We start from the raw sequence: 26,590 nt of genomic DNA, 5'->3' as shown, positions 1-26,590 counted from the left end.
TAAACAGTAAACAACACGCTCAAAGAAAAATACCAGGCATCATCCCCTCCCAAGGGGCTACTGTGCCTGCAAATTTCATCCATTTGTGACAAACAGAAAAACAGCCATTTTCTAATTTCCCATGTTAGTCAATGAAAATATGAATCCTCCGGTTCAGTGCCCAAGTTGAAGTGGATGGCCAAGCAGAATTGGGCCTGTTTGCAAAGTGCTGAATCAGGGTCCCAGACAAATCTTGTGGTCAGTGCATACCATATCATTATATATAACAGTCATCATTAAGTTTTGCTCTGTTGTAAGTTTTGTTTTATGCTGGTGTCAGTTGCTTTTTAGAATGTTTGCTGTTTTTATTGTGTTTTTACTGTTTTTATCACTCCATCGTTTTTTGTTATGTGTTTTATTGGGTGGGCTCCTACCTTGAAAGGCAGCCAAGGAATATTTTAAATAAATAAATAAATATGCACAGTCGGACTTAATTATGCAACTCTTCTGCTATTTTTCCTAACTGCAGCTAATGTAAAGAGCTTATGTAAACCATATTAGAACAGAACATTGCGCTTAGATAATTACAGTAATCATATACACTATGGACAGGAGCCATGGTGCAAACAGGTTTATGTTTATATAAGCTTTGGTACTGGCAATGCCTCAACATTGGAAATGCTGAAAAAATGGAAATGCAAAATGTTAACCAACAAACGGGAAGTCAAATTCTGCAGACAAAATAAATTGAATTAATCAATACGATGTATGTGCACATTTTGGCATAATTGTCACTTTGTTCTGAATATGCTGTTGTCATTGGGGTGGAACTCCTTACATTTTTCATGTTTTCTCTATGTTCTCATACAGCCCTGCTCGATTTTCTTTCCATTTGCTCATGCCATTGCTAATGAGACAAGTAGACATGGTGAGATAAAACACAGGTCTGCTCTTTGCCTTAGAGCTAATTTTTTCATTCAGCATAGTCAAGTATGTAATTTTCTCCTGGACTGTACCATTTCAGGCTGTCAGTGGGTGTTGCATATTTGAACATTCCACCTGAGGGGAAACAAATAAGCTCACAGCATGCAGAAAATCAGCATGTCAGGGTGAGGTATCCAACCTAATTTTCTCTCCAATGCATGATTCTTCCATGCAGCAGTTGTGTGTGTGTGTGTGTGTGTGTGTGTGTTTGTGTGTGTGTGGCATTCAGACATGCAATCCCCAAGTCTACAGTGTGAAATGGTTGTTGTTGTTCAGTCGTTCAGTCGTGTCCGACTCTTCGTGACCCCATGGACCATAGCACGCCAGGCCCTCCTGTCCTGCACTCTCTCCCGGAGCGTGCTCAAGTTCATATTCATTGCATCCGTGATGCTATCTAGCCATCTCATCCTCTGCCGTCCCCTTCTCCTTTTGCCTTCAGTCTTTCCCAGCATCAGGGTCTTTTCCAGGGAGTTTTCTCTTCGCATTAGGTGGCCAAAATATTGGAGCTTCAGCTTCATTATCTGTCCTTCCAATGAGCAGTCAGGGTTGATTTCCTTTAGGATGGACTGATTTGACCTCCTTGCAGTCCAGGGGACTCGTAAGAGTCTTCTCCAGCACCACAGTTCGAAAGCATCAATTCTTCGGCGCTCAGCCTTCCTTATAGTCCAGCTCTCACAGCCATACATTACTACTGGGAAAACCATAGCTTTGATTAGACGGACCTTTGTCGGCAAGGTGATGTCTCTGCTTCTTACTATGCTGTCTAGGTTTGCCATAGCTTTCCTCCCAAGGAGCAAGCGTCTTTTAATTTCATGGCTACAGTCACCATCCGCGGTGATCCTGGAGCCCAAGAAAGTAAAATCTGTCACTGCTTCCATTTCTTCCCCTTCTATATGCCAGGAAGTGATAGGGCCAGATGCCATGATCTTCGTTTTTTTAATGTTGAGTTTCAAACCAGCTTTTGCACTCTCCTCTTTCACCCTCAACAAGAGGCTCTTGAGATCCTCTTCGCTTTCTGCCATTAGGGTGGTATCGTCTGCATATCGGAGGTTGTTGATAATTCTCCCGGCAATCTTAATTCCGACCTCTGATTCATCCAACCCGGCATTTCTCATGATGTACTCTGCATATAAGTTAAATAAGCAGGGTGACAATATGCAGCCTTGTCGTACTCCGTTCCCAATTTTGAACCAATCGGTTGTTCCATGTCTGGTTCTTACTGTTGCTTCTTGACCCTCGTACAGGTTTCTCAGGAGACAGGTAAGGTAGTCTGGTACTCCCATCACTTTAAGAATTTGCCACAGTTTGTTGTGATCCACACAATCAAAGGCTTTAGCGTAGTCAATGAAGCAGAAATAGACGTTTTTCTGGAATTCTCTTGCTTTCTCCATGATGCAGCGAATGTTGGCGATTTGATCTCTAGTTCCTCTGCCTCTTCGAAACCCAGCTTGTACTTCCGGTAGTTCTCGGTTCGCATACTGCTGAAGCCTAGCTTGTAGGATTTTGAGCATCACCTTGCTGGCATGTGAAATGAGCGCAATTGTGCGGTAGTTTGAACACTCTTTGGCGTTGCCCTTCTTTGGAATTGGAATGTAAACTGACCTTTTCCAGTCTTGTGGCCACTGTTGAGTGTTCCAGATTTGTTGGCATATTGAATGCAGCACTTTAACAGCATCATCTTTTAGGATTTTAAATAGCTCGGCTGGAATACTGTCATCTCTGCTAGCTTTGTTGTTACTAATGCTTCCTAAGGCCCACTTGACTTCACTCTCTAGGATGTCCGGCTCAAGTTCAGTGACCGCACTATCATGGCTATCAGGGACATTCAGATCTTTCCTGTATAGTTCTTCTGTGTATTCTTGCCACCTCTTCTTAATCTCATCTGCTTCTGTGAGGTCCCTGCCTTCTTTGTCCTTTATCATGCCCGTCTTTGCACAAAACGTTCCCTTGAGATCTCCAATTTTCTTGAAGAGATCTCTAGTCTTTCCCATTCTGTTGTTTTCCTCGATTTCTTTGCATTGTTCATTTAAGAAGGCCTTCTTGTCTCTCCTTGCTATTCTCTGGAACTCTGCGTTCAGTTGGGTATATCTTCCCCTTTCTCCCTTGCTTTTCGCTTCCCTTCTTTCGTGAGCTACTTGTAAAGCCTCATCAGACAGCCACTTGGCTTTCTTGCATTTCTTTTTCTTTGGGACGGATTTCGTTGCTGCCTCCTGAACAATGTTACGGACCTCCGTCCATAGTTCCTCAGGCACTCTGTCTATCAGGTCTAATCCCTGAAATCTATTCCTCACCTCCACTGTATATTCATCAGGGATATGATTTAGGTCATACCTGAACGGTTTAGTGGTTTTCCCGACGTTCTTCAATTTCAGCCGAAATGTTGCAAGAAGCAGCTCATGATCTGAGCCACAGTCAGCTCCAGGTCTTGTTTTGACTGACTGTATGGAGCTTCTCCATCTTTGGCTGCAAAGGACATAATCAATCTGATTTCGATATTGACCATCTGGTGACGTCCATGTGTAGAGTCGCCTCTTGTGCTGTTGGAAAAGAGTGTTTGCTATGATCAGCATGTTCTCTTGGCAAAACTCTATTAGCTTTTGTCCTGCTTCATTTTGTACACCAAGGCCATGCCTGCCTGTTATCCCGGTGATTTCTTGACTTCCTACTTTAGCATTCCAATCCCCTATGATAAAGAGGACATCTTTTTTTGGTGTTAGTTCTAGAAGGTGTTGTAGGTCTTCATAGAACCGATCAACCTCAGCTTCTTCGGCCTCAGTGGTTGGGGCATAGACTTGAATTACTGTGATGTTGAATGGTTTGCCTTGGATTCGTACTGAGATCATTCTATCATTTTTAAGATTGTACCCCAGTACTGCTTTTCCCACCCTTTTGTTGACTATGAGTGCTACTCCATTTCTTCTAAGGGATTCTTGCCCACAATAGTAGATATGATGGTCACCTGAATTAAATTCGCCCATGCCTGTCCATTTTAGTTCGCTGATTCCCAAGATGTCGATGTTCAATCTTGCCATCTCATGTTTGACCACCTCCAGCTTACCTTGATTCATTGATCTGACATTCCAGGTTCCTAAACAATATTGTTCTTTACAGCATTGGATTTTCTTTTCACGGCCAGACACATCCACAGCTGAGTGTCCTTTCGGGTTTGGCCCAGCCGCTTCACTCTTTCTGGCGCTACTTGGAAATACCCTCTGCTCTTCCCCAGTAGCATATTGGACACCTTCTGACCTGAGGGGCTCATCTTCCGGTGTCATATCTTTTAGCCTTGTGATACGTTCCATGGGGTTTTCTTGGCAAGAATACTGGAGTGGGTTGCCATTTCCTTCTCCAGTGGATCACATTTTGTCAGAACTCTCTGCCATGACCTGTCCGTCTTGGGTGGCCCTGCACGGCATAGCTTATGGCTTCACTGAGTTACGCAAGCCCCTTCGCCACAACAAGGCAGTGATCCATGAAGGGGGTGAAATGGTACATTCCAGGAAAAACTGAATGTATAAAGAAGGGTGGCCAGGTATCCTCTTTTACAGAGGACAGTCCTCTATTTGAAGGGTTGTTCTGTCTAATTCCTGTTTAAAGATAATGAACCTTAAGAACTGTTGCCCATTAACAGTTAGCATCTGGGCAGCAGACTGAACAGGCAGACACACAATCTATGCAAATTTTATGCAAATCACTGTCTTCTTTTGTCCTTTTTTAGTGATGTATATCCTCCGTTTTGGGGATTCGTACCTGGCCAGTCTAGTCCTTAGTTATACCAGAGGAGTCTTGAACAGCTGTGTGTACACGCACACATTTGTTTGTCCTTCAGAAGGCTCATTGCGACAATATAAGAGCTCCCTGATCTAAACATGGTTGCTATGAAATCAACTTACTTTAACAGATACAGATTTTGTGGATATTGTTCTATTCAGCTCTAGACAATGCACATTGCTCTTTGTGTATAGTTGGGCATTTGGAAATATTGAAAAGAAAGTATCAAAACAATTCTGCTTTACTTCTTTAAAGCTCCAAACCTGCAATCTTTTGTTAATAATAATTATAGAGGGATATAAACAATGAACGAAATGGTTCTTGTTCTCTCGCTCTCTTAACTGTAAAATGGGTTTTGAAAGGGGGGTGAAAATCCCAGCACAGTCATAAAGAATTAAAATGTGCACAAAGTCTCTCTCATTCTCCTTTGAGCCACTTTGCACATTCTGTTACTGACATGCTTGAATTAGCCCTAATTCATACTTTATAATAACCATCCGGAAAAATTCTGATGCATTGTTGTGAGAGAGCATTATGTCTTGATCAACATGTATATTTGTTCGTTAGCATGAAGAAGCTGCTAATGCACCAGAGTGGACACTTCATGTTGTGAAGGGGTGAACAAATGACAGCCCAGGGCCCCTTAATCTCCATCCCTCCCACCTGTATTGTATACCTCCTGAGCAGATGCAAGGCCCAGCCCTGCCCTATAGCAGGGTGATGCCACCTGCTTAAGGTGAAGGAAGGAATTGGTGTCTGAATAGTGCAGACAGATTTTGTAAAAGGTCTCCAACCTTTTTGGACCTCTGGGCACATTTGGGAATTTGAGAAACAGCTGTGGGCACCACCACAAAATGGCTCCCACAGAGAATGTGGATTGTCACATAATAGCTGCCACTTGGGCCTGGCTAGTCAAAAATGAGCTAAAGAGTGGTGGAGGAGGGAACTAGTGAGGCTAGAGGCTGGGAGGGAAGAAAAACAGCAAGGTAAAGAGGTGGGGAGAAGAATAGTGAAGCTAGAGGTGGAAAGGACAGGGAAACAGCAAGGCAAAGTGGGAGAGAAAGAGCAAGGCTAGAGGCTATGATGGGGAGGAACAGTGAGGTTAAAGAGGTGGGGGGAGAAATAGTGAGGCTGAAGGCTGGGGGGAGTGGGAAATAGCAAGGCAGAGAGGTAGAGGGGAGAGAAAGAGAAAGCTAGAGGCTAGAAAGGGAGAGAAAGAAGACTGCCCTAACATTTTCCAAGGTTTTTCTTCAAACAGTTCTTTTGGAGGGGGCAGGGAGGGGGCAGCTTTGTGGGCGATGTTGGAGGTCCCCATGGGCACTGCATAGGGGACCCCTATTTTAAAGTGTTGGCCTGAGAGGGAGTGGATGGCATTTGGCTCCACTTCAGGTAGCAATATGTCTTGGGCTGACAAGCCTCTTGATCCAAAGGGACCCCCCCCCCGCCATTATTATTCACCTTGTTTGCTTTTTCTTACACAACCTGAAACACAGGCCAAAGGCTCCGCTGCTCCTTCTTCCAATACACTGAAGGAACAGAAATATTGGCCGATATCTCCCCTTATTGCTTCCTCAGCCTCAACAGAAGCCAGCAACAACAGACCAAAGGAACAGGCTGAAGGAAGTGGGGCAAGCAACTGTTGCTGGTCTAACAACAGCAACACTGGGGCTGTTCACATGACACAACAGCCCACCATGGGTTATTTAACCTATGTTGAGGCTCCAGGGCACATGTGGCTGCCATTTTGAATATACAACCTCTGCTCGGCTTTGTTGTGTCATTCAAACCCAGTGAGCATGGGTTAAGTGAGGGATAACCCTTGCATAACCCATGATCTGCATTAGGGTTATGCAAGGGTTGTTAACTCTTGCATAACCCACACTTGCTGAGTTCATACAATACGATAACCGAGTTCATACAATACGGTGGCATATACAAAATGGTGCTTGCGGGCACTGTGGCTCATTGTGGGTTAATTAACCCTCAACGGGTGTGTTGTGCAAACCCAGTCACTGTGTTTTGTTGTGAACTGTGGTTTAAAGTTAGAGTTGTTCATATTTGTTTTATTCAGTTCTATTTGTTATTTCATTAATATTGTTATTTACCAGAAATCCTAAAGTTAAGTAAATACTGTTAAATATTTAGCAGTTTGTCTCTGGAGTGATTGCAATCAGCGCCTCCTCATCCAAATTATAGTAACTTTACAGATAGTCCCTATTTTCGTGGTCCCTGCCCCTTCTAAATCCTTATCGCTATTTATGTCTTTTGGGGTTGCCTTCTTAGTGTGAGTTGCTAGAGCTGTTTTCATTATCCTTCAAGATTTATCTCACTCCCGGGGCTCCTTAGAACATAAATCCTTGAGTGGGGCCTGGATGCAGCTCGACTCTGGTGCAACTATGCATATTATAAATGCATGTGCGTTAACATGAAACATGAAAGCACCAGGCTGAGCACAGCTTGATATTTCACCCACTACAGCTGCAGAGGTATATTCTGAAGTGTTGAGAACACATTGCAGGCAATTACATTTTTCAAGGATAACTTTAGGCAAAAGAACAAACACTGTTGGGTTAGTTTTTAAATCTGCAGCGGCTGGGTTACGGCAGAGTAAACAAATTCCGCATATCACAGGCAGAGTAAAGTCATCAGTGATGCATAACGGTGTGCAATGGTAGCTGAGGGCAGTGGCACAGTGATAAATTTTGAAGTGCAGGTGCTCACCATACAGTACCCATAGCTACTCCCCCAAGAAGAGTCCAACATGGCAGGCAGTTGTGTTGATCCATATCAACACAGCACTTCTAGCAATTCTGTCTCTATCAAGGGCAGGTCTTATGTAAAGTTGCCGGGTTTTAACTTCCCATTCAAGACCAAGCCACTTCCAAATACTTTGCATTACAACAGGGAACAATATATTGTTGCTCGGAAAATTAATATTCCCCTGCCCCCAGCTATTGTGAGAATTGTAACCTAAGTAGCCTATACCAGTAAGGTGAAACAATAACTAGTTTATTTTTTCATACAATGCTCAGTTCGGGCATCCATATTGGAACCACACCCCAAAGCACAGGCCTGGAGCATGCTCAGTTCCAACTTTTCTAAAAGAAACATTTTTGCCTTTTTACCACCAGGTGGCAACAACTTAAACATATATTACACTCCCCCCCCCCCCATTTCATTTACTATCAACATATGGGCAATAAGAACAAATGGAAAATGAAAACACTGAAAATAAATTAATATCCAAATATACTGAACTAGTTAATAGATTAACTATTCTTAATCTTAACCCACAAAAGTCCTTTGTGTTTACAAATTCAGGCTCTTCCTGGGCTTGGGGGTTCTCTTTAACTGCAGGTGTTCCTGACTCATCCACAGGTGTGTCACTGGATGTTCTGTCTCTGAAGGTATTTCATCAGGAGACACACCTAAGGCAGTGGTATGATCTGATGCAGGCACTGTGGTCCTTCCTGTCTCTGTGGTTGTGGCAAGTGGACAGTGTAGTGGTTCCACATTGATTTCCTCTTCCACCTCAACCTGTGAACCCTCTGCTGGAATCTCTTCTTTGTAGTTCAAATGCACTTAATGATGATGTTGCCGAATACACCTGCCATCTGGCAATTCCACCATCCATGAAAGAGGCCCTGCCTGTGCTATGACATGACCAATCTCATCCTCATCGCCAGTGTAACATAGGCAGCCTATACCAGTGAGGTGAAACAATAACTGGTTTATTTTTTCATACAGTTTTCTGTTTGGCATCCATGTTGGAACCACATCCAAAAGCACAGGCCTGGAGCATGCCAAGTTCCATCTTCACTAAAAGAAAGACTTTTGCCTTTTTACTACTAGGTGGCAACAACTTAAACATACATTGCAAGGATTGCAAATAAGCTCAGAGGGGACAGTGTGCCTGCTAATAAAAAAAAAAAAAAGTACCAGGGTCACTTCCCTACAAGCCCTGACTGTACTGCATCGCTGACTGAGGAACCGAAGGGGAAAACTCCGAGAGAGCTGCTGCTTGATGTACACATCAGGGATGAAGGGGTCAATGTTTGATCTGAGAGGAAGGTGACCTCTGAATTGGTGCTGGATATGTTAGGGCCTGGAGATGATTCTGCCTCCTCTTCAAATGATATATTGCCATAAACATATGGCTGCCACTCCAAACAGCAATTGTGTGCCTGGTTCTTCCCTCCCCCTCAATGATATCTAGTGGAACTTATCTCATCATGACATCATGGCTTTTGGTGTTTCCTGGCCAACATCAGGAAGTGGAGTTGCAGAAATGTGGGATGCTATGATGTCAAAACTTGAGGCAAAAGCTGCTAAATTTTATGGAAGAGGAAGTGGCAGGAAACTGGAAGCCATAGCAGCTGTTTTGGGTGGTAGCTGCATGCTTAGGGTAACATGTAGTTTGGCTCTCACTGGAGGACTCCATAGACTGCTTTTGAGGACATATGGACAGTCATGAGTCCGAGGGCCATGGTCTCCCCAGCACCTTCTCCTCAGGAGGGGAGCTTCCTGAATTTGTTCAGTGGTAACTTCACAGCCCATCATATGATCTTATTCAACCCAATAAAACTTGGGAGGAACCGTGGGGAAGAGAACATGCTTTGCACACAGAAGGTCCTCGGCTCAGTCTTCAGCATCTCCAGATTAAGAAAGGGTCTTCAAGCTGCAGGGGATATGAAAGAGCTCCGCCTGAGACAGTTGAAAGACACGTGCTGTTTTAAATCTGTATTTTAAATCCCTGCACTGCTGCTAGGTTTTATTCTGGTTGTATTCTGGTTGTATTGTTATGTTGTTGTTCAGTTGTCAAGTCGTGTCCGACTCTTCGTGACCCCATGGACCATAGCACGCCAGGCCTTCCTGTCCTCTGCTCTCTCCTGGTGTGTGCTCGAGTTCATATTCATTGCATACTGTCTAGCCATCTCATCCTCTGCTATCCCCTTCTTCTTTTGCCTTCAATCTTTCCCAGCATCAGGGTCTTTTCCAGTGACTTTTCTCTTCGCATTTGTTGTTGTTCAGTCGTTCAGTCATGTCCGACTCTTAGTGACCCCATGGACCATAGCACGCCAGGCCTTCCTGTCCTGCGCTCTCTCCCGGAGCATGCTCAAGTCCATATTCATTGCAGCAGTGATGCTATCTAGCCATTTCATCCTCTGCCGTCCCCTTCTCCTTTTGCCTTCAGTCTTTCCCAGCATCAGGGTCTTTTCCGGGGAGTTTTCTCTTCGCATTAGGTGGCCAAAATATTTGAGCTTCAGCTTCATTATCTGTCCTTCCAATGAGCAGTCAGGGTTGATTTCCTTTAGGTTGGACTGATTTGACCTCCTTGCAGTCCAGGGGACTCGTAAGAGTCTTCTCCAGCACCACAGTTCGAAAGCATCAATTCTTCAGTGCTCAGCCTTCCTTATAGTCCCGCTCTCATAGCCATACATTACTACTGGGAAAACCATAGCTTTGATGATACGAATCTTTGTCGGCAAGGTGATGTCTCAGCTTCTCACTATGCTGTCTAGGTTTGCCATAGCTTTCCTCCCCAGGAGCAAGCGTCTTTTAATTTCATGGCTACAGTCACCGTCTGTGGTGATCTTGGAGCCCAAGAAAATAAAATCTGTCACTGCTTCCATTTCTTCCCCCTCTATATGCCAGGAAGTGATGGGGCCAGATGCCATGATCTTTGTTGTTTTAATGTTGAGGTTCAAACCAGCTTTTGCACTCTTCACTTTCACCCTCAACAAGACGCTCTTTAGATCTTCTTCGCTTTCTGCCATTAGGTTGGTATCGTCTGCGTATCTGAGGTTGTTGATAATTCTCCCAGCAATCTTAATTCCAACCTGTGATTCATCCAACCAGGCATTTCTCATGATGTATTGTTATACTGTAGTTTTAATGTTTTATATATTTTATATTGTTTTACTGTGTGCCCTTTGGTTTTAATTTTTGGGAACTGCCGAGAGAGTTTCGGCTATTGGGCAGTATAGAAAAGAAGTAAATAAAGAAATAAATAAAATTGAGAGCTGCCGCCAGTAAGAGTAGACAATCTTGAGCTAGGTAGACAAATAGTCTGGTCAGGTGTGCAGCTTCTTATGTTCTCAAGCTTCTTTGCCCAACTTGAGATATTATTCCCAGCACTTGCTTCACTCTCTGATTTATTTCTATAATAAAAAGGACCTCATGAGAAGCTGAAGTCAGTGGAAAGGAAGGAAGTGAGCCCCTGGATAATTAGGGGCTCTTTACTTCCCCTCGTCCTCCTGTTTTATATTGGGGTCATTATACTGGGGTCATTATACTGGGGTCATTATACTGGGGTCAAACATACAATCATCATTATTTTGGAGTACTCAGAAGTGAAGCCAGGCTGAATTTGCTTCAGACAAGACACACCCACCAAACATGTTCCTGTGATATGATATGCCCTCCCAGTCCATATGCTGCTTTCTTTCCTGAGCTAGATGTGCAAAAAGAGCTCCAAATCCTGGGAAAAACAATAAAAACAAATGATGAAAAGTCAAGTCATGCAAGTGTGTCTGATTTGCGTACTTAACACCAGTCAAAGAATCAGGGGGAAGGGAATTCATGCTTTTGACATTGGAATATTTATTTATTTATTTATTACATTTCCAGTCCGCCCAATAACTAATGTTCTCTGGGTGGGCAGAGGGCAAACAGTTAGAAGACTAAAAATCTGATAGAACATTTAAGCATATAAATACAATACAAATATTTAAAAAATAAAAATAAAATGGCATTCAAAACAACAAACAGCACTGGAATCGATAAGACCAATAATATGTAACTATGGTATAGACTCTGGAATTATTTAACAGTCTTAATAGAACCTACTACACAAGTGATGGATGAAAGTACCATACAAATTCTGTAGGGAGTCTAAAAATATACATCCAAGTCCGCCTTGCAGTGAGGAAGGGCTGTACAGATCATACTGAAGGAAAATTACAGTGGAAAAAAATAAGCCAGAGATCCAGAAGGTCTCCTTTGGTGATGAGCTCCAGTAATTGGCACGAAGGCCATTTTTGCTCAGCAACTGTGTCATCACAAGCACTGTACTTCAGTGTTTTTCTTTTTTCTTTTCCCTCCGCTGCAAAATCTATTAAGCATCGTTCTTGTTACAGATATCACAAATCAAGTAAGGGACAGCTCAGGGAAAAATAACATTCATTGATTTCTGCTCCTTTTTACTAGAAAGTATTACACTCATTCACTTAATGCTGTGCTACTATCACCTTGGCAGGACCATATAGCATTTTCATCATTTTTATTTAACAGAAGAGACTGTCCTTCCCAACTACTTTGTCAATAGAAGCATCGGGATTATTACAAACAAGAAGGATGATGGGGAAATGGCAGCATTAAGGACATGCTGTCTCACATGCTCAGCAGAGCAGATCTGCCTGAGGTCATCTGAGCTTTGCTATGCTTCTTGAGGGAGCTCAGGGGAGGGGAAAATGCAAACACTAGTGATTCCCCAAGGAGGGGTGCTACTGCCGATAACATTTTTCACCTGGACAAGCTGCTGTGTGACAAAATGGTTCCTGACTGGTATAGGGCTTTTAACTCTTATTTATTTTATTTATTACATTTATACCCCACCTTTCTTCCATTGTGGAACCCAAGGTGGCTACATGTGGTTCCCAGGTGGTCTCCCCTCCATGCACTGACCACACCCTGACCTGCTTAGCTTCTGCAAGGTGGCTGTCTCATGTGCCTTCAGACTATGCCCTGGGACCTGTAACTCTTACTACAAGAGCTCCTTGCTTTAATCCGTGCCATTGATAGATGCATCAGCTAAAGTTTTAGTTGATTAATTGATTGATTTAGGGAGCAATCCTGTAGCTGCTAGTCAGCAGCTAGATGGCAGTAGAATATCTGGTTTTCCAGGAACAGACCTTGGAGCCCACGCTCTGAGGTTAGTTCCTGGAGAACTGACCTCCCCCCACTTCCACACTGCCTGCGAGGCAGTGCAGAACAGCCCTATCCTCCGCGCTCACCAGTGGACCGTGGAGCGGCCAAAAAGGGGCGTTCCCAGAGGGCATTCTGGGGTGGGGAGAGCAGAAATGCCTATACGACATATCCAGTGTGTCGTACAGCAACCTCTTCCCCCACTAGGCCCTCTTGCAGCTAGAGAGCCGAAATCGGCTGTCTAGCCAAAAATGCAGGGCAGGAGGAGCACGGAGGGAACGATCCCTTCCGTCTTTCTCCTGCCCTTCATTGGATAGGTGGTCACCTCTGAGTTTGGAGGTGTCCGCCTATCTGAATAGGATTGTGCCCTTAGTTGATCAGTGAGGCTGTAAATTAAGTGCACACATTTCTTTTGGGGGCTCTTTTGCCCCCAGTGTGCTGCATACGTCATCTCCGGGTTTGGTAGTGGTCAACAGGGGCGTAGCAGAACCAGGGCTCACAGGGACACAGCACCAGGTCTTTTTTTATTAGGAGGGACACTGACATCATCTGCCTCCCCCTTCAGAATTCTTGTTCCCCCTGAGCTTAGCTGCAGTCCTCACAGTAGCTAGGGGAAGATGAAGCTGGGGGAAGATGAATTTTCCCGGCAACAATATATTGTTTCTGTTGCAATGCGAAGTATTTTGGGGTGTCTTGGTCTTGAATGAACAATTAAGACCTAATAGCTTTACAGAAGACCTCTCCTAGTTGGGATGAAAACTACTAGAACTGGTTTGTTGATGTGGATCAATGTAGCTGCCTGAATTTTGGACACTCACTGGGGGCATGGCTATGGGCACTGTTACGATGAGCATTTGAACTTCAAAATTTGCCACTACATCACTGGTGGTCAGGTTTTTGGGGAGCCAGCTATCAGGCAGGCAGGACCAGAGACATGGAGTCCTAGGCAGACTAAAAGCAGAAACCAAAGAGCAGAAAGGCTCAAAGAAGTGATGTAGTCTAACCCAGGCAGGCGGTCAAGAGGGTCAAGTTCCAGAAGTAGCAGCTGATTTAGAAGCAAGTCAAGTAGGGGAAGGGAGCAAGAATTTAACCAAGTCGGGCCCTCTCCAGTAAGTCAAGTGGCTCAGGCTGAAGACAAGGTTCTGAGACTGAGGTTTTATCAGGTGTGGTAGAGCTCAGTTGGTCCTTTGAGTCATCTCACTGACTGCTAAGTTGGGTGGCAGGGCTTATATTGCAACCTAGATAATGCCCTTGAGGAACACAGTTCAGTCTACAAGGCTTGTGACAGCAAACTAATGATGCCTTGTGTGAAGAATCTCCTGCCACTCTGTTTTCTTGGACAATCCTGCACTCTAGTTTTACAAGAGATGGAGAAAAATCCTTTCTATCTATTAATAGCCACATCTAGCTTTGTTGATGTGTCGCTATCTCTTAACATACAAGGCCATTATGCAACTTGCTTGGCAGGGGAGACACCATGATCATAAAGGTGGTTTTCCCAGGGTGAGGCTCATCCATTGCACTCTGAAAACAGCACCGTTCCAGGAGGCATTCCTTGATTGACCAATCACGGTTTTTATTGGTATTCTGTTTTTAGAAATAGCATAATTTTAATCTGGTGTTTTAATCTTTTTATCCTTTTACTGTTTTATCTCTTGTGTTCACCACTCCGAAATCTGTTACATAAGAAGAGCCATGCTGGATCCGACCAAGGGTTCATCCAGTCCAGCATTCTGTTCACACAGTGGCCAACCAGCTGTTGACCAGCAATCCACAAGCAGGACATGAGCGCAACAGCACCCTCCCACCCATGTTCCACAGCAACTGGGGTACATAAGCTCACCGCCTCTGGTACTGGAGGTAGCACATAGCCACCAGGACTAGTAGCCATAGATAGCCTTCTCCTCCAGGAATTTGTCCAACCCCCTTTCAAAACCATCCAAATCGGTGGCCATCAGTACATCCTGTGGTAGAACATATCCTGTTCTAGATATGGAGTGGTATAGAAATATTGTAAACAAACAAACAAACATGCCAAAGCTTCTAAAGACTGCATTTGCACATAACCGTAAATCATAATTTATAGTTATGTGCATGAGGAGGAACAAACCCATATGGAGTACTGGGCTCTTCCTCCTATGCAACCGGAAGAGGAATAAACCAGGCTTCAGTTTTGCTTTAGCACAGGAGTAGGGATGTCCGAGAATTCCACCACGGACACCATTGAGGCTGGATTCTTTTGAATCCAGCCTCCGGAGTCCATGGCGGAACGGGTCCACCTGCCTCCACCTCCCGCCGGACCCGTGCGGAGCAGGATCCTCCTCGCCGGCTGGCTCCATACAGCAAGCGATACGGCAGCCATTGCCATGCCGCATCGCTAAGCACTCCCTGCAGGAAGGGATCCGGACACAAATGGCATCTGCTACGCCATTTGCAGTCATAAAGGTCTTAGATTAAGCTAAATGCAGCCGTAAATGGCTGCATTTATGTCAATCTAACAGCTTTACGGCTGCAAATGGTGTCCTCTGTGCCATTTGCGTCCCTGTTTTTTCACGTGATAGGCTATGCAAATATCTATATAAATACAAATGTGTAGCCTATCGCATGAAAAAACAGGACACAAATGGCGTAGCAGACGCCATTTGCGTCCGGATCCCTTCCTGTAGTGAGTGCTCAGCAATACGGCACGGCAATGGCTGCCGTATCACTTGCTCTATGGAGCCAGCCAGCGGCTCTGTGGAGTCACCATGGAGCGGAGCTGGCCGGCGAGGATTCCAGGGGGAGGAATGGATCGCCTCCCCACCCTGCAGACCCCCTCCCCCCAGACTGGCAGGTAGGGGATTCGTACATCCCTACACAGGAGTGGAGAATCTCTTTCAGCCCAAGAGCTGGATTCAGTTTTGAAGAAGCTCTCAGAGGCCACATTCCAGTGGCGGGTCAGGCCAAAAGCAAAAGGGATGGAGCCAAAAATACAAAAACAATCAGCATATTATAGGTTAATGCTCTTAAATGCTAGTAATTATGCCTCAGGAGAGGCATTTCAACAATTCAGAATGGGGAAAAACTGCACAAAAGCCAGGAAACCGCCAAACAATCAGTGATTGGGGGAAACAATTTGGGGCCAGGAAAAGGTTGCGTAGCCCCCTGTAACCCCAGGAGGGCTGGATTCTCGTGCCTGAGATTCCTCACCTGTGCTTGAGCAGATCCCTGTCTTGTCATTATGTGCAAACCAGGAATTGTGGTTTAAAATAAACCCTAGTTTGCTAAACTAATGACAAAAGCAATTAAGGGTTTGGTGTTGGTTTGTTTAGTGATTGACAAGACAGTGATTGACAAGAGTTTATTTTAAACCACAATTCCTGATTTGCATGTAACAATAAGCCATGCTGCTGCTAAAGTGAACTAGTTTATTCCTTCTCCAGCTATGTGGAAAAAGAATGCCGGGGAGGGGGGAGAGCTAAAGTCCAGTGCTTCCTATGGGCACCTTTCTGCTCATGCATATAACCCTATATTATGGTTTACCATTATGTCCAAACTAATCCATTCTCTGCTTTTGTGCTAAAGATTAGGTTAGTGCCAAAGCAGACATTACTTTAAATTAGGGCTGTGCATGGACCCCCCGATCCGCTTCTGATGCCACTTTGGATCCTCAGAAGTGACCCCTATCTGTTTCGGACCCCCTCTGCTCTGACTCGGATCTGAATCCGAAGCGAGATTCGGATATCCGGATCACCCATTTTTGCGTTTTCCCATTCACTTGCATGGGAATACACAAATGGTAATACCTTTTCCAGTTTTTATGATATAGGCATGAAATTTGGGGACCTCTCCACCCCCCTGGAGAGGAGGCCATGTGCAAAATTTCAGACAGTGTGGCCCAGTGGTTTTTGTGCTAGGTGGAGTTAAAATCTGATGTTTTCCACAGAAACTCTCAAAGCAAAGAGCTGTAAACATCTCCCTGTTTCCACACATGCACACGACACCTTGGCCCTTCCCAGCCCCCCTTGAGGGCATCACCAGCCCCCAAACCCAGGCAGTTTGGCCCACTGGCTTGTGTGCTAGGCGCAGGTAGAATTTGATATTCAAAGAAACTCAGACCAAACTCGGAAGTGAAAGTGTGCGGAAGCAAAGGTCCCTAATCTCTGCTGCAGATTTCTTTGAAGTGCAAAACTTATTCAGAAGAATCACTGGTTCAGCCTCTCTATGGCTGAATACTAGGGATGTCAGAGAATTCTGCCATGGATCTCGGTGAGGCCGAATGCCAGTGCATTCGGCCTCCGAAATATGTGGCGGAACGAAGCCCCCCGCCCCCCCCACCCCGCAAAATGGGCCCAGAATGGAGCACCTACCTGCTGCCGTCCGCGCTGCATTGCAAACGCGGCCGCCATTCGTTTCTTCCATATAGCCGTGATAGGCTACGTAAATACTTACGTAGCCTATCACACCTAACGCAGGGACGCCATTTGCGTCCCTGCGTAAATACTTACGTAGCCTATCACGGCTATATGGAAGAAGCGAATGGCGCCATTCGCAGTGCAGACACGGGCGCCATTCGCAATGCAGCGCGGAAGGCAGCAGGTAGGTGCTCTGTTCCGAGCCCATTTTGTGTGGGGGGGGCGGGGGGCTTCGTTCCACCACGTGTTTCGGGGACCGAATGCACTGGCATTTGGCCTCACCGAGATCCGTGGCGGAATTCTCTGACATCCCTAGTATTCAGCCATAGAGAGGCTGAACCAGTGATTCAGTAAGTATTTATGTAGCCTATCACAGCAAAACTAAGGGAATGCAAATGACAGTGGCTATGGCAGCCGCCATTTGCGTTCCCTTTGTTTTGCCATGTGATAGGCTATGTAAATATTTACGTAACCTATCACGGCAAAAAAGAAGGGAACACAAAAGGCGGCCGCTGTAGCCGCCACCATTTGCGTTCGCTGTTGTTGTTTTTTTGCAGTGATAGGCTTCATAAATATTTACGTAGCCTATCACGGCAAAATACAGGGACACAAATGGCGGCGGCTACGGCAGCCACCATTTGCGTCCCTGCAGGCTGCCCAGTGGCCGGATGTCTGGCTGCAGGCAGCCCCGGCTGGAGGCTCTGTGGAATCTCTGTGGAGCGGAGCCAGCCGGAGAGAATTTCGGGGGGAGGGACGGAGCGCCTCCCCCGCACCGCGAATGTCACCCTTTGAAAAGGTAAGTGACTTTCGTACATCCCTACTGAATACACACATTACCTGGCAGGCTGGCTGGAAGAGGTTTTTTTTAATCTGCTTTTCTTTATTTCTAGCACACACTAAATGAGTATTTTGAATGTATTTTATGCAGTGGTTGCTGCTCTGAGCACAGCTAAAGTTTAATTTTCTCCACAAAAACTCTCAAAGCAAATAGCTGTAACTTCTCCCTGTTTCCACACGCGCATGTGATACCTTCGCCCCTCCCAGCCCCCCTCGAGGGCATCGCACCCCCCAAAGCCCAGGCAATTTGGCCCACTGGCTTGTGTGCTAGGCACAGGTGAAATTCAAGTTTTTCCAGGAAAACTCCCAAAGGGCTGCATGCTCCTGGAGGGCATGGCCAAAGCCAAACCAAAAGTTCGTAGGGAATAATTAGAATAATTAGTTAATTTATCCTTTCGCTCTTCCTGCTTGAGTCTTCTCAGGCAGAGATGCCGCTCTCTTTGTCTTGCCCTCTTTCCCCCTTCTCTTTCTCTCTACCCTTTCTCTTTCTCACTCCTACCCTGTCTCTTTGTCTCCCCTACTCTCCCCCTTCTCTTTCCCCCCTTCTCTGCCCCCATTGACTATCTTTCCCCCTTTCTCTTGCTTGTTCTATTTCCCCTTCTCTGCCCTTTCTCTCTCGCTCTCCCCTTCTCTTCCCCTTCTCTTTCTCCCTCCCTCCCGTTCCTCTCTTACCATCTGTGACCATTTCTTTCTCTTGCTGTATCTTCTCTTCTGTCCCCCTTTTCTTTCTCCCTTTCTTTCCCCCATTTCTCTCTCCTTTTCTCCCTCCCTCTCTCCCTCCCTCCCTCTCTCACTCACTCACTCCCTCTCTCACTCACTTACTTCATCTCCCCTTCTCCTCCCTTCTCTTTCTTGCCTTGTTTTTCTCTCTCCCCTTTCTTTCTCTCTTACTCCTTCTCTCTCTTTCTCCCCCTTTCTCCCCCTCTTTCCCCCTTTCTCTCTCTTGCCCTATCTCCCCTTTTCTCCCCATATCCATCCATCCATCCATCCATCCATCCATCCATCCATCCATCTCATTTAGTTACAGACCTGGGGCCTTGCACATGCCAAGCCTGGCCTCTGTCAATGAGTTATGCCCCCTCCAGAGCCATACACACACATACCACATGTCTTTTGCTTGGCTTTTGTGGGCTGTTTCTCAGTGCAAAGATTGGATGGAGACACAAAAATCAGAACAAACCATATAATAAATTACTTCTCTGTGCTTGCAGTGCCTCATATTCCTTTACTACGTTATGTGTCCTGGTGAGACCACTGGGATGTGATGGCATCTGACATTAAACAAGGCCATCCTTCACAAGCCTGTGTCAAATTACTTTGTTTCAGGATGTCTGTCTTACAATGGCAGCTACCAGTCCCTCATTAAAGAAAAAAGGCAGGTCCATCAGCAGTGGGTGGTTTGACGGAGCCCCAGACATAATGTTTTTCTCATATAATGAAGGATGGGTTTAGGGACAATCTATTTTTTCACTGATACCTCTGTAAACCTTTGCAGAAATAAAGTTTTGAAAGTGAAGTAAATATATTTTCTAGAAACCCTTCTTTTCCCTCCTATGTTCCGCTTACTGGCTCAGGGTCACACAAGGCTACATCCCACTTTTTGTGAACAGAGTTCTTCTTGCACAGCTGAACTTCCCCATCTTCTCCTTCCCTGCAGCCTCATTGTGTCTCCAATATCTTTTCTGAAAGGTCCCCCAACCCTCTGGAGCAGATTGGGGGTGATCAGGGAGCCGCAGGGGGTGGAAAATCAACTCTCCTGGCAAATGCCATTCCATCAGTGGAGAGACACAACTGGATGTCATCTAGTGAAGTTCATGGTTGAACAGGGGTTTGAACCAAGAGGTAGGCAACATGATATCCTCCAGATGTGTTGGACTACAACTCCATTGCTGGCTGATGGGAATTGTAGTCCAACTCATCTGGAGGACACAATGTTGTAAAATGCTGCTACAGACATTTATTCTAACAGATCATTTTTCAATTAAGAAGGAATACCAAACAAACAAACAAACAAACAAACCAAAACCAGATTAATAGAAGGCAGTATTTTCATGTGAATGAATAGACCTGGGTTTTCTAAACGTAATCGTTATGTGGGAGTAAGACAATCTCAGATCAGTAGATAATTAAGTGAAAGAATAGCCAAGCCTGCCATATTACTTTCCTTGCAGGCACAAATATGTTTAAATCCATACATTCATATGGTTGCCTTTGTAGCAAGCTCAAAATAAAAATGCTTACAGGAAAAGCATGAGATAGGTATGCTTTAAAAAAAAAAGTTGGTAGGAACTATTTCAATGATAGCTTAAATGCTGGTGAAAGTTATCAGGAAGACCAAAGGCTGCAATTATTGCTGACTTTCCATATTATGTATGTCTGAACTGGCTCCAATGTTAAGTGATATCCATTTATGGCACTTGATTTAGGATGGCAAGCCACCATTCGATGCTTCAGTTACGTTATATGATAAACATTCATATGGGAATTAGCACTCAGAAACCATCTCAGGCTAGGATAAAATAGATTTCTGCGTTCCTGTGCAAGTCCCCCAGCAACTGGTATACATAGCTATACTGCCTTTGATACTGGAGGTAGCATATAGTCATCATGTCAAATAGCTATTGATAGCGTTCTCCTCCATGAATTTGTCTAATCCTTTTTTAAAGCCATCCAAGTTTGCAGCCATCACTGCATCTTGTGACACACACCTCCAGCACCAGAATTTAGCACAGTGCTTTTCAGACCATGTGTAGGTTACAAATCTGACAGATCTATCAATCTTTGATTCATCCATTCATCCGAGTCCAATGGAATAGTCCAGTTTCTCCCCCTCACCTGGAAAGCCAGATAGACTCATGCACCATAGCATAATCTATAAAGCTCTAGTTCTCTCAGCCTGTGAGACCAACATGGCAACCGTGCCCTTTTCCTTCTGTCTACCTAAAATTTTGTACCAGTAACTCAACAATGCCAGCACAATGTCACATTTTGTGATGCTGCAGTGGCACAAACTGAGCACATATTTGTTGCTGCAGATGTTAGCCCTAATTCCTTTCCCATATAATTTAAACAGGTATTGGATTTATATACACTGGATTGATATCAACTGGAGTTATTCCTCACTGACACTGAGTTAGATCAGCCTCATGTGTTTCCTGCAAGACTAATGACACCAGTAAGACCTGCTCAAACACATCAAGGGCTTATGGAATGAAAAATCAAGCAATTGTCAGTGCTGAATTGTATGCAGTGCCAGAAGCAGGGCTCAGAAGAGACTCAGCACAGGCAGACTTTGGCAACAGCCAGCTGTAGATGAGGAGTCCGTTCAATAATTTTCTCCTCTCCCCCACCCCCACTGCTAACAATGTGCTTTGACCTTCAAACACACAGTAAAATACAATAACACCAAAGCTGCCTCCAACATTGACTTTGCAATGTGCAAATGAATACTGGATTGGATCCAGATTTATGCTGGATTAACTGCACTGGGGGAAGTGGACTTCACCTCTTCCCCATGACAGCCCCTCTAGCCCCTTGAAAATGCTACACAGAGAGAAAGGAAACCCTGTGAATGGGGTGATTGTAGTGTGGGGGGATCCCCCAAAATCAGGTGGGGGACCTTCTGTGGGTGGAGCCCTTCCTCTCATAGAATTCAGATCCTGGATCCAACCCACTGGGGCTGTTCACATGATATGACAGCCCACTGTGGGTTAAATAACTGCGGGCATGTGGGGTGGGGCATGCAGGGGCATGTGCGGCTGCCATTTCGAATATGCAACCCCTGCTCAGGGGTTGTTGTGTTGTGCAAAGCCAATGAGTGTGGGTTATGTGCGGGTTAAACAACCCTCACATAACCCGTTGTCTATTTTAGGGCAGTACAGCTTGTCATGTGTTAAACAGCCTCAGTGTGTCATCCAAACCCAGTCACTGTCTACCAGTATCTCACATGATGCAAGTTAAACACCAACACAAGTGTGAATCAATCAAGGAAAAGGAGCATATATGTTCATTAAAAGCGCCTTCTAAAAATTAATTATTTGATGATTCTCTAGTCCCAAGTACCCCACTTCCATTCATTAATTGCTACTAGTGACATGTTTTTTTGCTAAAAGAACCGATGCTAAAATAGTGAGCAAGGAAGGAGGTAAGTGAATTGTATTGACCTTCAGCAAATTTCTATGAAAGATTTAGGCAACCTTGCTGAGCCCTATGTATCACCGTTTACAAACCTTGCTTTGGTTTTTTAAGAAACAAAAAATTTCTTTTCTTTATTATCTCTAGGGTCTCATGATTCATTTAGCTTCTACATTGACGAGGCCTCTCCAGTTGGACCTGAGCAACCAGAAACTGTCCAGAATTTTGTCTCTGTGTTTGGAACTGTGGCTAAAAAGCTGATGAGAAAATGGCTGGCAACACAGACAATGAATTTCACAAGTCAGCTGGGAGCAGGCATTCGGTACTTCGACCTCAGAATCTCCACAAAGCCCAGAGACCCTGACAATGAACTCTACTTTGCTCATGGTTTATTCAGTGCCAAAGTCAATGAGGGCCTCGAGGAGATCAGTGCCTTTCTTGTGGACCACCATAAGGAAGTGGTCTTTTTGGACTTTAATCACTTCTATGGGATGCAGAAATTCCACCATGAAAAACTGGTCCAAATGCTCAAAGACACTTTTGGGAATAAAATGTGCCCTGCCATATTTGCTCACGAAGTCTGTCTCCAGTACCTGTGGGAGAAGGATTATCAAGTTTTGGTCTTTTACCACAGTCCGGTGGCTTTGGAAGTCCCATTTCTCTGGCCAGGGCAGATGATGCCAGCCCCGTGGGCAAACACGACAGATCCAGAAAAACTGATCCAGTTTCTCCAGGCATCAGTCACCGAGAGAAGGAAGACGGGCTCTTTTTTTATATCTCAGGTGGTGCTGACCCCAAAGGCTAGCACTGTAGTCAAAGGCGTCACTAGTGGTCTCAGAGAAACAATCACAGAAAGGTGAGTGCCTACATAGTGAGGTGTGTTCAGGTACATGTCAGAACCTATGTACATTCTGTAAACCAGAGGTGGATGGAAGGTTGATTGCCAGACTTCAACTCCCATATTCCTGCCCATTGGCCAGCTGGCAGGGGCTTCTGGGAGCTGAAGTCCAAAGCATCTGGAGCTCAAACTTCTGCCCATCCCTGCTGTAAACTCCTATGAGAAGAGGTGAAGATCCTTTTCTTATTGGAGTTTTCTTCCCTAGTTTCCATCTATGGCCAAAATGCTGAAACCTTGCAAAGGAAGAAAAAAAAATTGTTGTTGTTACTTTGGCAAGGGGTTTAATTGGCCAGAAATTAGATAATGAATATTTTGGATACAAGTTTCTCTTCCTTTTTCTTTATTGGCAAACATTTATATTTATTAACTGCAGGAGGTGGGTTCAGATGTTAACTATTGTAGTAGTATCCTGCATGAAGTAAAGTGTGCGTCCAGGGTCAGATCTACACCTCATGTCATTTCGATACGATCCCATCATGGTAATGCTATATCCCTCTTGTGCATTTATACCTCATAGCACACACAATGACATCTGTTGTGATATTTTGGATACTATGGAATACAAAGCAGGAAATGACACTAGAGAAGTGGTATATGGAATGTGTGATGTGCCCTAACAGTTATCAGTGTTGTTGTTGTTCAGTCGTTCAGTCGTGTCCGACTCTTCGTGACCCCATGGACCATAGCACGCCAGGCCTTCCTGTCCTGCGCTCTCTCCCGGAGTGTGCTCAAGTTCATATTCATTGAATCGGTGATGCTATCTAGCCATCTCATCCTTTGTCATCCCCTTCTCCTTTTGCCTTCAGTCCTTCCCAGCATCAGGGTCTTTTCCAGACAGTTTTCTCTTCACATTAGATGGCCAAAATATTTGAGTTTCAGCTTCAGTATCTGTCCTTCCAATGAGCAGTCAGGGTTGATTTCCTTTAGGATGGACTGATTTGACCTCCTTGCAGTCCAGGGGACTCGTAAGAGTCTTCTCCAGCACCACAGTTCGAAAGCATCAATTCTTCGGCACTCAGCCTTCCTTATAGTCCGGCTCTCACAGCCATACATTACTACTGGGAAAACCATAGCTTTGATTAGACGGACCTTTGTCAGCAAGTGATGTCTCTGCTTCTTACTATGCTGTCTAGGTTTGCCATAGCTTTCCTCCCAAGGAGCAAGCGTCTTTTAATTTCATGGCTACAGTCACCGTCTGCAGTGATCTTGGAGCCCAAGAAAGTAAAATCTGTCACTGCTTCCATTTCTTCCCCTTCTATATGCCAGGAAGTGATGGGGCCAGATGCCATGATCTTCGTTTTTTTAATGTTGAGTTTCAAACCAGCTTTTGCACTCTCCTCTTTCACCCTCAACAAGAGGCTCTTTAGATCCTCTTCGCTTTCTGCCATTATGGTGGTATCGTCTGCATATCGGAGGTTGTTGATAATTCTCCCGGCAATCTTAATTCCGACCTGTGATTCATCCAACCCGGCGTTTCTCATGATGTACTCTGCATATAAGTTAAATAAGCAGGGCGACAATATGCAGCCTTGTCGTACTCCATTCCCAATTTTGAACCAATCAGTTGTTCCATGTCTGGTTCTTACTGTTGCTTCTTGACCCTCGTACAGGTTTCTCAGGAGACAGGTAAGGTGGTCTGGTACTCCCATCACTTTAAGAATTTGCCACAGTTTGTTGTGATCCACACAATCAAAGGCTTTAGCGTAGTCAATGAAGCAGAAATAGACGTTTTTCTGGAATTCTCTTGCTTTCTTCATGATCCAGCGAACGTTGGCGATTTGATCTCTAGTTCCTCTGCCTCTTCAAAACCCAGCTTGTACTTCCAGTAGTTCTCGGTTCGCATACTGCTGAAGCCTAGCTTGTAGGATTTTGAGCATCACCTTGCTGGCATGTGAAATGAGCGCAACTGTGCGGTAGTTTGAACACTCTTTGGCGTTGCCCTTCTTTGGAATTGGAATGTAAACTGACCTTTTCCAGTCTTGCGGCCATTGTTGAGTGTTCCAAATTTGTTGGCATATTGAATGCAGCACTTTAACAGCATCATCTTTTAGGATTTTAAGTACCTCAGCTGGAATACTGTCTTCTCCGCTAGCTTTGTTGTTACTAATGCTTCCTAAGGCCCACTTGACTTCACTCTCGAGGATGTCCGGCTCAAGTTCAGTGCCCGCACTATCATGGCTATCAGGGACATTCAGGTCTTTCCTGTATAGTTCTTCTGTGTATTCTTGCCACCTCTTCTTAATCTCATCTGCTTCTGTTAGGTCCCTGCCTTCTATGTCCTTTATCATGCCCGTCTTTGCACAAAACGTTCCCTTGAGATCTCTGATTTTCTTGAAGAGATCTCTAGTCTTTCCCATTCTGTTGTTTTCCTCGATTTCTTTGCATTGTTCATTTAAGAAGGCCTTCTTGTCTCTCCTTGCTATTCTCTGGAACTCTGCATTCAGTTGGATATATCTTCCCCTTTCTCCCTTGCTTTTCGCTTCCCTTCTTTCTTCAGCTACTTGTAAAGCCTCATCAGACAGCCACTTGGCTTTCTTGCATTTCTGTTTCTTTGGGATGGATTTCGTTGCTGCCTCCTGAACAATGTTACAGACCTCCTTCCATAGTTCCTCAGGCACTCTGTCTATCAGGTCTAATCCCTGAAATCTTTTCCTCACCTCCACTGTATATTCATTTGGGATATGATTTAGGTCATACCTGAATGGTTTAGTGGTTTTCCCTACGTTCTTCAATTTAAGCTGAAATTTTGCAAGAAGCAGCTCATGATCTGAGCCACAGTCAGCTCCAGGTCTTGTTTTTACTGACTGTATAGAGCTTCTCCATCTTTGACTGCAAAGGACATAATCAATCTGATTTCGATATTGACCGTCTGGTGATGTCCATGTGTAGAGTCGTCTCTTGTGCTGTTGGAAGAGAGTGTTTGCTATGAGCAGCGTGTTCTCTTGGCAAAACTCTATTAGCTTTTGTCCGGCTTCATTTTGTACACCAAGGCCATGCCTGCCTGTTATCCCAGTGATTTCTTGACTTCCTACTTTAGCATTCCAATCCCCTATGATGAAGAGGACATCTTTTTTTGGTGTTAGTTCTAGAAGGTGTTGTAGGTCTTCATAGAACCGATCAACCTCAGCTTCTTCGGCATCAGTGGTTGGGGCATAGACTTGAATTACTGTGATGTTGAGTGGTTTGCCTTGGATTCGTACTGAGATCATTCTATCGTTTTTAAGATTGTACCCCAGTACTGCTTTTCCCACCCTTTTGTTGACTATGAGTGCTACTCCATTTCTTCTAAGGGATTCTTGCCCACAGTAGTAGATATGATGGTCACCTGAATTAAATTCGCCCATGCCTGTCCATTTTAGTTCGCTGATTCCCAAGATGTCGAAGTTCAATCTTGCCATCTCATGTTTGACCACCTCCAGCTTACCTTGATTCATTGATCTGACATTCCAGGTTCCTAAACAATATTGTTCTTTACAGCATTGGATTTTCTTTTCACCACCAGACACATCCACAGCTGAGTGTCCTTTCAGCTTTGGCCCAGCCACTTCACTCTTTCTGGCGCTACTTGGAAATACCCTCTGCTCTTCCCCAGTAGTATATTGGACACCTTCCGACCTGAGGGGCTCATCTTCCGGCATCATATCTTTTATCCTTGTGATACGTTCCA

At 44.8% G+C, this 26,590-nt stretch overlaps 1 protein-coding gene across 1 annotated transcript in view; it reads left to right on the top strand.

The window, feature by feature from the left end:
- Positions 1-26,590, top strand: part of PLCXD3 (phosphatidylinositol specific phospholipase C X domain containing 3) — a 130,903-nt gene that overhangs the window by 69,150 nt on the left and 35,163 nt on the right. Inside the window, exon 2 of the mRNA XM_084832056.1 lies at positions 22,173-22,881. Coding sequence (XP_084688182.1) covers positions 22,173-22,881 — 709 coding nt within the window. The remainder of the gene's footprint in view (positions 1-22,172; positions 22,882-26,590) is intronic.

The sequence above is a fragment of the Heloderma suspectum genome, chromosome 2, assembly GCF_057233095.1.
Source record: "Heloderma suspectum isolate Gila_16-S chromosome 2, 16-S_ref, whole genome shotgun sequence".
NCBI lineage: Eukaryota > Metazoa > Chordata > Lepidosauria > Squamata > Helodermatidae > Heloderma > Heloderma suspectum.
The sequence above is the reverse complement of the archived record's forward strand: the minus strand, read 5'-3'. Positions and strand labels throughout refer to the sequence as shown.